Source organism: Psammomys obesus, unplaced genomic scaffold (genome assembly GCF_907164565.1).
Source record: "Psammomys obesus unplaced genomic scaffold, mPsaObe1.curated_primary_1811, whole genome shotgun sequence".
Lineage (NCBI taxonomy): Eukaryota > Metazoa > Chordata > Mammalia > Rodentia > Muridae > Psammomys > Psammomys obesus.
Window position 1 is genome coordinate 10,412 of NW_026593749.1, and position 15,817 is coordinate 26,228.

At 44.8% G+C, this 15,817-nt stretch overlaps 1 protein-coding gene across 1 annotated transcript; it reads right to left on the reverse strand.

Moving 5' to 3' along the window:
- Positions 1 to 443: 443 nt before the first annotated feature.
- Positions 444 to 14,539, reverse strand: LOC129684216 (protein artemis-like; the record flags this gene model as incomplete). Its single annotated transcript, XM_055617294.1, is given in 7 exon segments — positions 444 to 527; positions 530 to 1,420; positions 4,097 to 4,191; positions 7,094 to 7,182; positions 10,450 to 10,504; positions 11,003 to 11,139; positions 14,438 to 14,539. Coding segments are annotated over 7 exon segments (1,407 nt in total), but the record flags the coding sequence as incomplete, so codon positions are not given.
- Between the last annotated feature and the right edge of the window lie 1,278 nt (positions 14,540 to 15,817).

Genomic DNA, 15,817 nt, shown 5'->3' on the forward strand with positions numbered 1-15,817 from the left:
TCGTTTTACTTTTAACTTTGCATCACTTGAATTGTGTTTTCTATAATGTTGGGTTATGTTTTTCCCGGAGTCTTTATATGGATCTCTCTACATCATTTGCATTTAATGTGATTATTATGGGTTTAGATTTAGTTTTGCCATCTCACACAACAGTTTTCTCTTTTAGGTCATTTGAGCATTCTTTAACATTCCATTTTCATCTTTTATTATACTGATGTGTTACTTTTTTTGTAGGTTTTTTTTAGTGGTTGCTCTACCCTGTAGACCACATACATCCACAGCTATGAATATTGCCCAGTACATGTATGCATGGCATTGTGTTGCGACATCAAAAGACTGGACATACTTGCTAAAATGTTAAAATTTAATTTTTTTAAATTTTTTTATTTTAAAAAAATAAAAATAAAAAAAAGTGAATTTTATACATTCACTTGTATCCCAGCTATAGCCCTCTCCCTCTTTCCCTCCCAATCCCCTAAAATTTAATTCTTAAATGTCTAAGAGTGAACACTTCCTTTTTTTAACAATATGCCCTCACCTGTTGCCAGCCTTCCATATAAATACTGTAACTGCTCTGGCTTAGGAAGCTCAGCCTCTGGAGTTGAGGGGATTTCAAAATCAGAGGAGCTCTGCGAATCCCCATGTGCACTGGTTAGCAGTGTTTTCTCCAGTGGGGATTTCCTGCCACTCAGAGTGTCTGGTTCTCTAATGCAAGGACCTCCATTTACTTCATCTCTGCTTTCCAAGTCACAGGAAGTGTCCTGTGGACACAGTGCATTCTGTTTCATTTGAGAGGCAGAAGTATTCTCTTTGATTTTTGGTTTGCAGACACCCTTGTTCAAAGAGGTACTGTCTCCACCACTTTTCTCTTGGGATGATAGCAGAACAGTATCACACTGGCTATCCCAGCCTTGACTTCCTTGATCTGTTATATGTGTTGACTGAGAGGAATTCTGGGAAGAGATGTGGGTAGATTCTCCATCAGAATCACTGCAAAGCTTTGGTGAGTCACTGAAAAGCTTTGGCGACTGAGATCCTCCTGTCTCTATGGAGGAAGGTAAGTTTTCTGAGCATTCATCTGTGATTTCATCTTTTCTTTTGAAGAATACTTCCCACTGCGGTATGTCTGCACCAGCATCTTGCTGGGGTAGTGTCTCGGGGCCCAGACCTCCCTGCAGTGAAGGTGGGGTTTCTAGCTCTTCTTCACTGTCACTGTTGCATTCTTCACAGTCTATGAAGTTGGCCGAAGTAGCACTCCACATACTCTCTGCTTTGCAGCACCCCTGCCTTTGGCTCAGTTCAGGCTGGTCTTGTGGCAGTGCCTTCATTGAAAATACATCAGGGAGAAGAGTTACCTGGTATGGAACTTTGTGCCTTAAAGGTGTTGGCAGAAGGTCATCAAAAAGATCGCCTTCCTCTTCTGAAACAAACAAAACAGACATGTATGGAACAGGGAAAGTGGAGTCTGCACTTAAAGTTGAAGGCTTCTATCTGTTGAGAATGTGGGTCCGTCCTTCTCAAACCTGAGTGACTACTAAGTTTCACAGGGGGACTTTTTTTTTTTTAAGGATTCTGTTTTTAATTATGTGTATGTACCCATGAGTGAAAGGCTTGAGAAGGCTGACGGTGTTAGAGCCCTGTAGCTGGAGTTAGATTCAAGACTGCCTGTGTGTGGATAATCCACGGAACATTTTAAGAACTAAAGGTTATGAAGGCCTGGTCAACAAAATTGTAGAGAATTATCTGTAAACCCACAAGTCTAGTTCAGACCCTCTGCCCCCCAGCCCTCTCTGTGAATGAGCCACCTTTTCTGGTTAAGTGCAGCTACCACCCCTCATCAAAGAAGTCTCTCTTTACACAAATGGAGACCATTACAGAAAACCACAGCTGGACACAATGCAGATATCAGTGGATCATAGGGAGCACAACCCCAACATCTGCATCACGGTGCCCACATCTGTGGCTCAGAATATGGTGGAAGGGGGTGCAGAAAGACCACATGAGCCAAAATGCCAAGAACTCTGCTGTGAAACAGCTCTCCTTGAAAGGGCTATATAACAAGATGGGGAAAATGGCAACAGCAATTGACATGTTAATGTGGAATGGCGAAATCTTGCAGCATCCTACCCCTAGACAAAGAACTACAGGCAACTAATGACTACTGGGAGGAGGATAATTAGCCTCTCCAGGAATGAGCCTCCTTATTATCCAATGCAAAGCTGTCAAACCATATACACAAACAAAGCAAGTTTTATTTCTATATATGCACACACAGACATATTTGTGTATGTGTAATAAAGGAGGCTATCAACTTTAGTGGGTTTATGGGAGGGATTGAAGAAAAGAAAAAGAGGGAAAAGTAATGTAATTTCAATTAAATTTTTTTCTCTTTTTTTCAAGACAGGGTTCCCCTGTGAAGCCCTGACTGTCCTGAACTCGCTTTATAGAGCAGGCTGGCCTCAAACCCACAATGATCCACCTGCCTCTGCCTCTCAGTGTGCTGGATTACAGGCGTGTACCACTGTGCCCGGCTTAAAACATTTTTAAACTACCACATTTTAAAACCTCGATAAAATCAGTGACATGTATGAACTAAAATATACATATTGCTTATAAAATATACTTTAAATTGTCTAGTACAGATTTCCACTAAGTTGTTTAAATAATATTTCCAGTAAACATGTAAAAAAAGTAAGTTATCACTATAATACACATAAGTGAGTAATGATAAGCCTAAGAAGTCTAGAAAGTGCAGAACCAAAACATGGAAAAGGGAAAATAGCAAATAGAAATGAACATTAATCAGATATTTAAACAAAAAAAAAAATGGATTTGGTAGGTGCATAAAAGAAGCAGATTTTCTTTTAAGGAGGATAAGCCTGCTGATTCAGTGCCTCTAATGAAGTAAATGACCTGGTGTGGGTGGTGTCTTCATGAGACAACAGAGGCCCCCAGCTCTCCAGCACCCCCTCTCCACTGTTTGCATGCATAAAGGGAAGGCCACATGAGCACAGGACAGTGGCCAACTACAAACCAGGAGAAAAGCCTCACTGAAACTACAGTACCAGTCTTTTGTTCTTAGACCTCGAGCCTCCAGAACTATAAACAATAAGTCTGTTGGACTGGAGAGATGGACCTGTTCTTGCAGAAGACCCAGGTTTGATTCCTAGCTCCTACATGGTGGCTCACAGTTACCCTTAACTCTAGTTCGAAGGCCGATACTTTCTGAGCTTTGAAGGCACCAGGCAAATGTGCACAGACACACATGGGAGCAAAAGTCAGATACATAAACTAAAAATAAAATCTCTAAAGTTAAATTAGATTCTAAATGAGTAGAAATACAGAAGCAAAAATGGAAGACAGGCCTGGTTCAAATCCCAGCCCTATCACTTCCTGCTAGACTTTGGGGAGTTTTCTAAATTCCAGTGTTCTCCTTGGCAAAGTCAGATGGGCATCAGTTGTAAGTTTGTTTAGAGGTATAGCTGTAATAGTGCAGAAGACGGAGCTTAAGACTTGCCCTATATAAGTGTTCAGTAAATAGCATCCTCCATGAGGATTCACTTATGGCACTCCACTGAAGGATGACATCTGAAGTTAGAATTACCAAGTGTGGCTGCTATAAGCCAACAAGGCTTTGCCCAAAATCTGAAGTTCTCTCTCCTAGTCAGAGCTTGTCTGTGTTTTAAGATTATTTATTTGTTTGTTTAACATGTATGAGTTCTCTATCTGCATGTACCCTTGCATGCCAGGAGGGGGCATCAGATTCCAGTATATATGACTGTGAGCCACCATGTGGTTGCTGGGAATTGAACTCAGGACGTCTGAAGAGCAGACAAAGCTCCTAACCGCTGAGCCATCTCTCTAGCCCTTGTTTGTGTTCTTAACTACAAAATTAAAGACCATTATAAGAACGTAGGCACGAACAGAAAAGAGCTTTTGTATGTCCTCACTGCTCCAGCTGATCAGAACCAAAGGCAGAAGTCTCTTTTCAGTATCTGCTAACATCTTAGAAAAAATGCCCCAGGGCAACAACACAGCCCACCATGCAGCCCATACCAGTCTCGGCATATTTCAGGAAGCCCAGAACCATTCTTACCTGAGTCTAGACGGATTGTTCTTGCTCTCTTCAGTTTGCCAAGTGGTTTGTAGTTTGGTTCGGCACTTTGGGAGGATCGGCATAGAGGCTTTAAACTGATATAAATCCAAATATTAGAAAGTTTTCCCTTTGGAAAAGCATTACTTAGAGAGACTAGAACAAAGCCATGGGGAGAGCATTTGCGGGAGGTAGAGGCAGTGTTTAATAAAGTGGGCAATGGAAGCACCTAGAGACAATGCAGTAGAGACCGATCAGGTACAGAGGGAAGTGCCTTAGAGTTAAGCCAAATTTGACTCTTTGCCCTTAAGGCAAGAAAGAACCGTATCCCAGGACAGGACTTAGGAGCATGGCAACACCTAGTGACGTCCAGAGACTATGGGTGAAGTGCTGTGTCTTCTCTGTTTAATGGCACTTATTTACCTCTTGCAAGGATCCTACAAATTTCATCTCTGGATTCAGTCACGGGCTGAAATAAGAACTGTAGGGGTCTACCCTCACTGAGGGCTACGTTTTAGCCCTTCTGTCAGGTTGACAGAAGCCTTGAGAATTGTAGCCAGCATAGCAGATGATGGCAGCCATGAAGCCCCCGACCTGACATCTAACTACAGCCAGACTTCTTTCCCTTTGTCACCTCTGTTCACATCTATATTCCCTGGCTCCATCCCACTGGACACCTCTAGAATCTGCTGTTAACTGCTTCCCTCTGGGGCCATTTCGTGCATTCTCTTTGAGTAACTTTCCACCCAGCTACAACACAGCGCCCAGTAGAAACGCATGAGAGAAGCATGGTTAACAAGTACTCCAAATGATTCTAAGTGGATTCTGCTTAAGCATTACGAGGCAATCTTGAATCTCAGCTAGCGGGATCAAGTTCTGCTAGCCAGCATGTCTACCATGTACTACCATGTACTTCTTTGTACTGCCATGCTTTTGGACTTCTAAGTCACAAGTCTACTAAAACTGCTGTAAGCATACACAAATCAGCTCATTACCAAGGTAACCAGAGCTATCACAGTCCCTGCACTAGGTCACTTTTAAAAAAAGATTTTTGTTTTTATTTCTGTATTCATTCATGTGTCCATCACATGTTTGAGTAGGTTCTGTGGAGGCCATAAAAGGGCATTGGGTCCCCTGAAGCTGGGGTTGCAGCTAGTTGTGCACCTCTGGATGTAGGTGCTGGGAGCCAAACTTGGGTCCCCAGGAAGAGCTTTTGACCACTGAGCCATCTCTCCAGCTTACCAGAATTGGCCTCTAGCACCTCCCACTTTCCCTCCTCCCGATGTCACAGTGTGTATCTCCTTTTCTAGCTCTTTTTCTGTAGTTTGCTACTGCAGTTAGTTCTGGTTATTGATCTTCATGCTCTCTGCAGTCAGCCTGATTATTGATCTTCATGCTCTCCTGATGACTTCTGTCCTCTTGGTTTCAGTTACTGCTCTCGTTGCCAACTCTACATCTGGTACCTCCCACCTGTCTAGTCCCAAGAAATCCCTTCTCCCAAAGTCTGGCATCTGGACAAAAGCCAGCATTCATCACCTCGGGGACTTGAGCAAATAGCTTCTGCCTGCCAAATAGAAGCATTCTCTTCACCACAGGTACATGTGGCTCCTCTATTAACATATACCTATTAGCATATCAAGGTCTATTCTCGAAGAAGCTCTTCGAGAGCTCCTAGGCTCTTAAATCCCTACACAAGCCTGGTGAGGTGGCACACGCCTGTAATCCCTGCACTGAGGGAGGCAGAGGCAGGTGGATCTCTGTGAGTTAGAGGCCAGCCTGGTCTACAAAGTGACTCCAGGACAGCCAAGGCTACACAGAGAAACCCTGTCTCAAAAGGCCAAAAAAAAAAAAAAAAAAAAAATCAAAGTCCTCCATCCCAGTTTACAAGTTCCTTCTTCCTTTTAAAACCTTGGAAGTCCCCTCAGCTGCTGTCACTTCTCTGCTTTCCCCCAGAGAAAGCCTTGGTGGTTGGAATAAACATTTCCCTTTTCACCCATGAAGCAGCTTGGTTCTTTTACTGCACCTGTTTCACTCACCACGTAGGCCTCTCTCCAGATTGTGAAGCCTGTTTCCATCTGTCTAAGCTCAGAGCTATATGTCATCAGTCTCAGGCGGATTCCCTGACACCAGGCTGATTTCCTCCATGGCCCTGACAGCTGTGTACATGTATGCCTCTGAATGCCAGCATGATCTTACCCTCAAACTCAGGCGACGTGGATCTGCCCACCAGCTCTCCCAACTGTTGAGCTGGCACTAAAGAAATGTTTAATGATTGGACTTAAAGGTAGCACATGCCTGCAGTGCTAGCACTTGGGACATGGAGGCAGGGGGCTCACAAATTTCAGGGCTGCCTCAGCTGTACAGTGAGTGAGACGGCAAGATGGCTCAGTGGGTAAAGGCAGTGAGGACATGAGTGCGGCTCCCTGGACCCAGCTGTTGAAAAGAGACAACTTTCCCCTGTGAGCTGCCTGCTGACCTTCACACATCAACAGTAACAGCAGCTCTCACATGCACAGGCGTTCATGCATGCACGCATGCACACATTCGCGTACACACACACTAGGACGTAGAGGTCACAAAAAGTAACAGTAAAAGACAACTGTCGCATTGCCTTGCTCTCCCGAGTTTTATTCACCCATTCCACAGACACCTCTCCACTGGGCCTAGGGGCTCTTGTCAGGTGCTCTTCATATGCTATCTATGGATCCCTGAGAATCCCAACAAGGCATTTGCTGGTTAGATATGATTGGTTCTGAAGTGACCTGGCCAAATTCATATTTCAAGTAATTGGTGGACAGGGTTCCACCCAGGACAAACTGACATTACCCACACATTCTGCCCCCTAGAAATGACGGGGAAGAAATGGAAATAAAGGGGATGCTCAAAGAATTGTTACAACAGAAACGGGTTCTAGGTTTGCAAGCTTTCAGGCAGAGCACTCCATGCCTCCCAGCCAGGACCACCAATAGCAACACAGGCCCCCTAACAGAAACTACTCACACGTCCATGACCTTGTCCACAGTGAGGCCTATCGGAATGACGTTTGGATATGCATTCACCGGACAGATGTACCTCAAAAAATCTTTAATCTAGAAGGAATATAAGACACATACGTCATCTCCATGATGGGAAATTGAGGGGTTAGTCTATTCATAGTTACCAAGGCATAGACAGAACCAGTCTACACACCTGTCTACAGGTGACTGAGTGGAGAGGTAACATACAGACACATGCCAGGCACATCCATGTACAGACACATGACAGAAAAGCAGACAAGGAAAGGTGTGGGGAGGGAGGGAGGGAGGAACGAGAGGATCAGGAGAGAATTATGGAATGATGGTCTGGTCTGTTTTCTATGTGGGAACTAGATTTAATAGCATATAGTGAGAACAGATGGGGGTTAATGGCGGGCAAGTATGAACAAAGCATGAAGCTGCATTTATATGAAAATGCGACCCCTGGGGGCCTGCTGAGCAGAAGACACATGTAGTACCTAGGCCTCACTTCCATGAACCCTCCCAGCACTGGGCTATGTTGGGGTCTGGGAACTTGCACATGTGAACTTTGTTTGGGTTCCTGCTCCATGGAAAGTCCTTCAGTTCCTGAGAAACGGATCTAAAGATTGTGTCTTTCTACAATATCACAGTCATTTCTTTGTCCACGTCCAGTTGCCTACATCTGGCCAACTTCTTCCACGTGAGTTAGAATACAGCTGAGTAGTGGCCACACATACACGGAAACAAGGTCTTTTCGTACAGTCGTTACCAAGGCAACTGCATGATGGAGATTACTTGATTTGTTCTACGGCCTGTTCGCATGGAGTCAAACAGCACACGGTGTCACCACCCTAGAAAGACACTAAACTCTTCTGCCTCTTACATCCTAGATTGTAGTCACTAAGGGACACAGTGCAGTCAGGCCTAGAGGTGAGAGCACTTTTCTTACGGGGCCCAGCAGGGAACACTGTAGCCCATTTCTCTCCGAGCAGGCAGCTCAGGACACCTTGCCTCTGCGCACTTGTCTCAGCGCCAGAGAAAGGGTCCCTTACTATAAACTCTGAAACGCCGGATGCTAAGGTGACAGGTGCTCACACAAAGGCGGATGCGGAATAGGAGCACACGCAAGACTGAAACAGGAAGAGCTTCCCAAGAAAGGAGGCTAGCCAGTGCAGGCTGTGTGAGCTCTGACAGAGGCTTACAAGTGGTAGGAAGTGTTCCAGGACAAGACCCTGTGTGTGTGTGTGAGTGTGTGAGTGTGTGTGTGTGTGTGTTTATGTATGTGTGTGTGACCTGAGACACTACAAATACAATCCCCTTTCCTAACAATTCTAAACAATCACAGTTTCTTGATTTTTTTTTCCATGTTCAGAATGCTAAACAGAGGAACTCTGTCACTTCCCTCTCGAGAGCTCTACAACCCAAGCAAACCTCGGTAAGCTGCGATCTCAGTCAGGACTGCAGCTCAGGTTCTTCATTTATGGCATAAATACACAAACAGCCTCCTATATCCTTAGGGAAACATGCAAACAAAAGCCATTACTTGCCCCCACCCACCTCCTGCTGGACTTAAAGAATCAATCGGGTCCAGCCAGCAGAAACCCGAGACTTCAAATGGACAACTGACAGAGGAAGGCCTAGCCTACGTCAAAAGTGATTTAGTATTCCTTGATGATGTAGCCACAAAAGACATCCAAAAGAGAAACACCCTCTCTCCATCATCCAAGGTGACCCAGCACCAAACACTTGCCAGAACATAGTACATCAATTCCCTCAAACCTTGTTTCAGTGATTTCTACATGGCATCATGCACAATGAATGAATGAACACTGAATCACTGTCCCCAGGGGCAAAATGAGGATAAAATTACAGAGAACCTCAGGCAACATCATTTTCAGCCAATTGATGCATAATCCTGTCTTTTTAAAAATTACTATTTAAATTAGTATACACACTATCCTGTGTCATTTATGGAGCTTTCAAAAAGTTGTGTTTGTTGCTTCTCCTACCATAATCATTCTGTTCTGCCTGTGCACAGATACTTCACCTTATGCTCGGTTCACAGTGGTTATCACTGTAACTCAAGTCTGAACAAAGCATATCTAGCATATGTATTCTTCCCATGCTCAGGAACTGAAAAAGACTTTAGCAGGATGACCTCATGCCATCTACACACGCACACACACAATTACTCGTAGATCATGTAAAGGGTACTGTTTAAATCTGAGCTGAAACAAGGACATAGACTACTGCCCTGTCTGGTAGGAGCTGACAATGTGCATGTCAAGTGATTCGATTTTTCATCGTCTTCTGCCCCACTGCGAAGGATACCTAAAGCCCGACAAAAAGAGATGCTGGGGCTCTGAGCAGGCAAACAGAAATACGGAATGCACATGTGAGAACCAGTGGAAGAGAGGAAACAGGATGGGAGACTACTACAGAGGTCCTCTGAAAGGCTCCACCCAACAGGGGATGGAAACAGATGCTGAGACTCACAGCCTAATTTTGGGCAGAGTGCAGGGAGTATTATGGAAGAAGAGGGAGGGGACTAGAAAGACAGGGAAGGGACAGGAGCCCCACAGAGTCTCCACTAACAAAGCTAAAAAATTTGAGCCGATGGGGTCCTGCAGAGACTGATCCACCAACCAAGGACCATATACAGATGACCTAGACCCCTGCTCAGATGTAGCTGACTGGCAGCTCAGTCTCCATGTGGGTCCCCAAGTAAGGGGGACAGGTGCTGCCTCTGTCATGAACTTACCCCTGGAGATGCAGTCTTGCCAGGCCACAGAGGAAGAGGACCAGGCAGTCCTAATGAGACTTGATAAGCTATGGGCAGATAGCAGAGGAGGACAACTATCCCTTTCATTGGACTGGGGGAAGGGGATGGTGGGGGGAGAAGGGAAAGATGGGACTGGGAGGAGTTGAGAGAGGGGGCTTCAATCGGGATATATAAAGAATAAATTGTGGAAAAAAATTAAAATAAAAAAATATTTTAAAAAAAGGAACCATTTTTAGAAAATAGTGAAAGGAGGGTTGTGGAGATGGTTCAGTCACTAAAGTGCCTGCCTTGCACATATGAGGATCTGATTTTGATACCCAGAACCATATAAAAATGCTGGGCATAATGGTACACACTTGTAATCTTAGACAGCCTAGCCTAACTGGTGAGCTTCAAGCCAACGAGAGTCCTTACTGCAGGAGAGTGGGATGGCCTTCCTGAGGATGACGCCTGAGGCTCTCCTCTGGCCTCCACACATATGCGCATCTACGCCACCCACTCCCACACACATGTGCCCTGCCCCATGGTGATCAGCCACAAAGGCTGCAGAAAAGTTAGGAGTTGACAAATCCTCTTACCTCACTGTAGGAGGAGTGAAAAGAAAAACAAGCTCTGTACGAGCTCTCTCCGGTTCTAAGGGGAAAGCAGAACACGAAAAACTAAGTGACGTCATAGGGTTGAACTTACACCTACGCTGTTTGGTGATACCACAAAGCTGTCAGATACTACTGCTTGGGGCAGGAGTCAACTCTTCCAGATGTGGAAACCTGCTGTAGACATCTAAACAGGCCGAGTCAAGGAAGTCCTATAAGGAATGAGGGTCACTGTGGAGGTGCCTCGCTGTTAGGCGCTTCCATTCTTGCAATACCAGTCTGTGATATACAGCAAAGCCCTCAGATGCTTTCAGAGGCCAGCCATCCTCTCTCACAGAGGACGCCCCTGCACAGACCAGCTGATGTACTGCCATAGTTTGGAAGAAGCATACCTTCATTTTAAAAAGTGTTTAAGTGAAAAAGATATTTCCCACAATTAGAACACACCCTCTCCTTGGGCTTCTGCTGACCCATGTTTAAACTACACTAAATCCAGCATTTCACCTGAATCTCAGAAGACCCAGGGCTGCTGCCTCACCTCACGATCACATTTGTTTTCCTGCTTCTCTCTCCAAACCACATGGTAGACGGCTTGATGCTGATTGTGTGGAGTGTAGTTTTAGCTTTGGAAGTGATCCCACATGGTAATTTATTCCACTGGAAATACTCTTCTGCCTGAAAACAAAACGAACAAACAAAACCAATAACCACACGTTTTAAAGTGCAGTTACATATTTCCAACAAGGCTGTTTGTAGACTGGATCTCAAAGGCAGCTGCAGATGACTTTCTAAGCTTGAAAACAATGAAGACACAACAAAGGCAGCAGGTTATTCCAAAATGAGAAACAGTCTACAGACCGCCTGGTCTGCAGGCTTCACCATCCTCACTATGAGGAAAGAGATGCAAAACACTGAGAAAGTCCTCAGGTTCAGGGAGGAGGCACATGGCATGAGGTTGAGCCCAGCCTGGACTATAGCAGTCTGACCCTGTCTACAGTGAAGACTCTCAAAGAAGAAAATCAGAAAAGCAAGCTGCTCATGTCTGGGTGAGGTGGCACATGTCTCAATGAAAAAAAAAAAAAAGTAAGAAATAAAAAGGAAAGAAAATATGTGTGCTCCTAGGCATGATGGAGAAGAAGATTATTAGAGACATGTAGGAGAGAAAAGCCAGTGGAAGGGACATCCAGAGTGGATATGACTGGACTGAACTGGGACATATGGAAAGAGGGGTGAGCAGCAGAACCAGGTACAGCAGCCAGAAGGCTCAAAGAGAGTGGGTAACCAAGGATGATACAGGGAAGAGCAGCCTAGGTCCCTGGATGGAGAGTTCAGGGTAGGGGGTGGGGTGTACCAGCCAGAAGGGCCCTGTAGCTGAGGAACTGAGGGATGCAGGGAGAACCTGGCAGCCAGGTCCAATTTGATATGTTAAGTAGGCATCTCAGTCATTTGCCCCAAGTTTGAAATCCAACAATGATACTTGGGAAACAGGCAAGAGTATTGCAAGTTCTAGCCTAGCCTATGCTACAATAGCCCACCAGTCCATGATGCCAGGGCTCCCAGTTTATCATTTTATACATTCTTTTAGCCATCCAAGAGTCTACTAGATGTGTAGCCACGTATGACTAAATACATGCACACCAGTTAGAAAATGTACCCTACCTATCACCAGGAATAGTTTCTAATGTGTAGCTCTCTTATTGGAAAAAAAATTATTTTTATTTAGATTTGTGTATGTGAGCATATGTATACATACATGTGTGTGGGTGTCCAAAGAAGCCTGCAGATGGCATTGGATCCCTGGAGATGGATTAATAGGCAGTTGGGAGCTAGGAACCAAACTCAGGCCCTCTGAAAGAGCAACAGGAGCTCTTTACCACAGAGCCATCTCTCCAGCCCTTCTAATGTGCAGCTCCCTCAGAACAGCTTCTATTTGAACATTACATGTTGTTGGTGAGACAATGTATTTTCTTTCTTTCTTTCTTTCTTTCTTTCTTTCTTTCTTTCTTTCTTTCTTTCTTTCTTTCTTTCTTTCTTTCTTTCTTGCTTTTGTTTTTGTTGTTGTTTTAAACAGACAGGGCTGTTTCTCTGTGTAACAGCCCTGGCTGTCCTGGACTCCTTTTGTAGACCAGGCTGGCCTCAAACTCACAGAGATCCGAGTGCCTCCGCCTCCCGAGTGCTGGGATTAGAGGCATGCCCCAGCACTGCCCAGCTGGGACAATGTATTTTCATACACTGTGCCTAAGGATTTGGGCAGATGGAACAATGCTGCTATCATAACAGTGCTCTACATATAAAAAGTTCTGTGCTGAGACAGTTCAAATTTTAGGGAAAAATTGTGATCAGGCTCAGAATTGTAATTTGAAAGTAACTAGTTTAATTCTCTTAATTAAATGACAGATTAAGCTCTTCTGAGTTTATAAATCAGAGGGCAGAGGAGGAGAAGACATTGGGAGTAAACATGATGAAAACACATGGTCAGGGCTGAGAGCTGGCTCCGCAGCTAAGAGCACTGGTTGCTCTTCCAGAGGTCCTGAGCTCAATTCCTGGCAACCACACGGTGGCTCACAACCTTCTATACTGGGATCTGATGCCCTCTTCTGGCATGCAGGTTACATGCAGATAGAGCACTCATATACATAAAGTAAATAAATAATCTTAAAAAAAAAAAACATTGTAAGCCAGTTGGTGGTGGTACACACCTTTAATCCCAGCACTTGGGAGGCAGAAACCTGGTCTCAGAAAAACCAAAATAAATAAATACATTGTATACATGCATGAACCTGTAAGAAAAAAAAAGACATTATCAAAGGGGAAAAAATGTCAAAGGCAAAGGCAAAATGGTAGCCTGGCATTTAGTGACCTCACGGTAGAACTACAAAGAAAAGTTAACAGTGAGCATCAAATGACTGGAAGCACTGGGAACTGCACCAACAAGGTCACTCCTCTGAAGCTGGAAGGAGGTTATGTCTACACAGTTCACAGTATACACATGCTTTAAACCTCAAAACAAATAGTAACAGACTGAGAACATATCTGCTTAAATATGTTCTGGACATGACACCAAAGTGGGCTCCACGGGAGCATCTCTCAGCCGTGGACCAGTGCAGCTCTCAGACCTCATCAGAGAAGCTCCCGAGCGCAGTGGGCAGTGGCTAACACAAAACCCAGAACTGGTCGAAGCACAGAGAAGCGTGTGAGTAGAACTTAACCACGCACGCACGAGACATCTGTGTCACATCCCCTCCCCGAAGCTCAGGGATCACCGTGGACGTGGGCATAGAAAGACAGAGAGCCAGAGGCTGTGGGGGACAGGAGCCAAACTGTGGTCTAGACCTGTCACAGAACTGTTGCACACGTGAACTCACTGCAACTGTGGTTCTCTGCACAACAGCAAGCCAGTCAACATTTGAACAGAGTGGAGAGGTGTTCATGAGGCCCCACTCCTGAGAAGCTATGGATAGCGGATGGCTTCTGCAAGAGCAAGAGTCACTTTAAAGGGTGTGGCCCCGGGCAGGTCACCTGTGGGCGGTCCCACACCCAGGAACATCTGGGCAGCACAAACTGAACTCTGTGGGTAATTAAAACAAACAGAAAAAGGTAACAGGGCACGTGCAGGTGGATGAGTAGGGCGATGGAGGTGACCTGAAAGGAGCTGAGGGTAAATATGACTAAAATACATTGTATGAAATTCTCAAAGAATTAATAACTTGCTTAAACTATAAGCTAGCAAAATTACTAGTTCATTATAAGTAAATTTTCATTCTCATGCACAGGAATCAATTTTATATAAAAAATGCATGAGGCTGTGCCTGTTACTCATTATGAAGTACACGCTCATGGAATACACAAAAGCTGCATGACCTCCAGCTAACAGCCTAGGATCACAAAGAGGCTTGGGAGAGAATTTCTGGACTGCCTTCTTGATCTCAGTCTCTCAGGCCCCACAAATGATAGGACAGGCGTTCACCAGTACCTTTGGGTGGCGGCAGGCGTGGATCTGGGTGTTTCGGTCTGTTGTGAGATGGTGGAGGATATCAGGCATATTTCTAAACATGTCCAGCTTGTCCACATGAACCTGTGCATAACAGCAGATGGAAGCACACTGTTTGAAATGAATTCCTAAGAACTGACAGTTCCGGTGCCAGTCTCCGGGGGAGACTTTTCAGTTACTGGATAATCTTCTCTCTCATAGACTAGTCCTGGACTACTCTGGTGCCTGCTAACACCCTGCCAGGAAGTCACTAGGCTCCCAGGCTGTACATGTTAAGAATCCTGTCCTTCAAGAATCACTTGGTTCATATTGATAATGCATCTACTGACGTCAATTCTAACCCTAGTAATACGGCAGAGAACAGACAGACAGAGGCAGTCAAGAATCTCCCGGGGGGTTGCTGAGATGGCTCAGTGGGTAAGGTTACCATGTACCATGAGTCAGGTGACCTGCACTCAATGCCCAGACCCCGAGTAAAGGAGGAAGGAGAGCCAACTCTCCAAAGCTGTCCTCTGACCTCTACAAGCACCTTGTGTGTACATTACCCAACAAAGTATAACCCACTTTAAAGGCATGCCATGTGCCACACAGGACGGCTGGCACGGTACAAAGCTGGGGCCTGGATCACTGTGCCACATACACCTTCACTGGGCAAAAAGGAGAGAAAGACACAGAAAGACAAATATGCAAACCTGGCTGCTCTTGAGAAATGTAAAGCTAATAACAGGTTTTAAAGCATTAAAACCAGTTATGTCAGCTTTACTCAAAGCTTATCTTCCGGGTTTTTCAAAGCAGATGGGATTAGCCTAAACCGATATCAGGATCATAAAACAAAATTAAAATAGCAGCATTCTCATGTTGGTGTGACACTAACAAACAAACTAGAATAACTGTCCTATTGCTGTGCTGACTGATACCATGCCGTGCTGCAGAAAGAACTCAAGCACAATTGCTTAAATTATTGTGTGGCTCATTTGACTTACAACTGATTTACTTTGACCAATATACAGGAAAGATAAGGGATTGGAGGAGATGAAGCAGCCAGTGAAATTCGTCTTGCAAGTATAAGAAATTAAGTTTGATCCCCAGAACTCTTGCAAAAAACAAACAAAAATTGTGGTGGCCTGCGTTTGTGACTCCACTGTGGGAGGTGAGCCAGGTAGATCTCTGGGCCTTGCCTGCCAGCCAGGCTACCTACTAAATTCCAGGTCAATGGGAGACTCTGGAAAGAAAAAAAAAAAAGAAGGAAGGAAGAAAGGAGGGAGGGAAGGAGGAAGGGAAGGGGAAGGAGGGAAGAAGAAAGGAAGAAGAAAGGAGGGAGGGAGAAAGAAAGAAAGAAAGAAAGAAAGAAAGAAAGAAAGA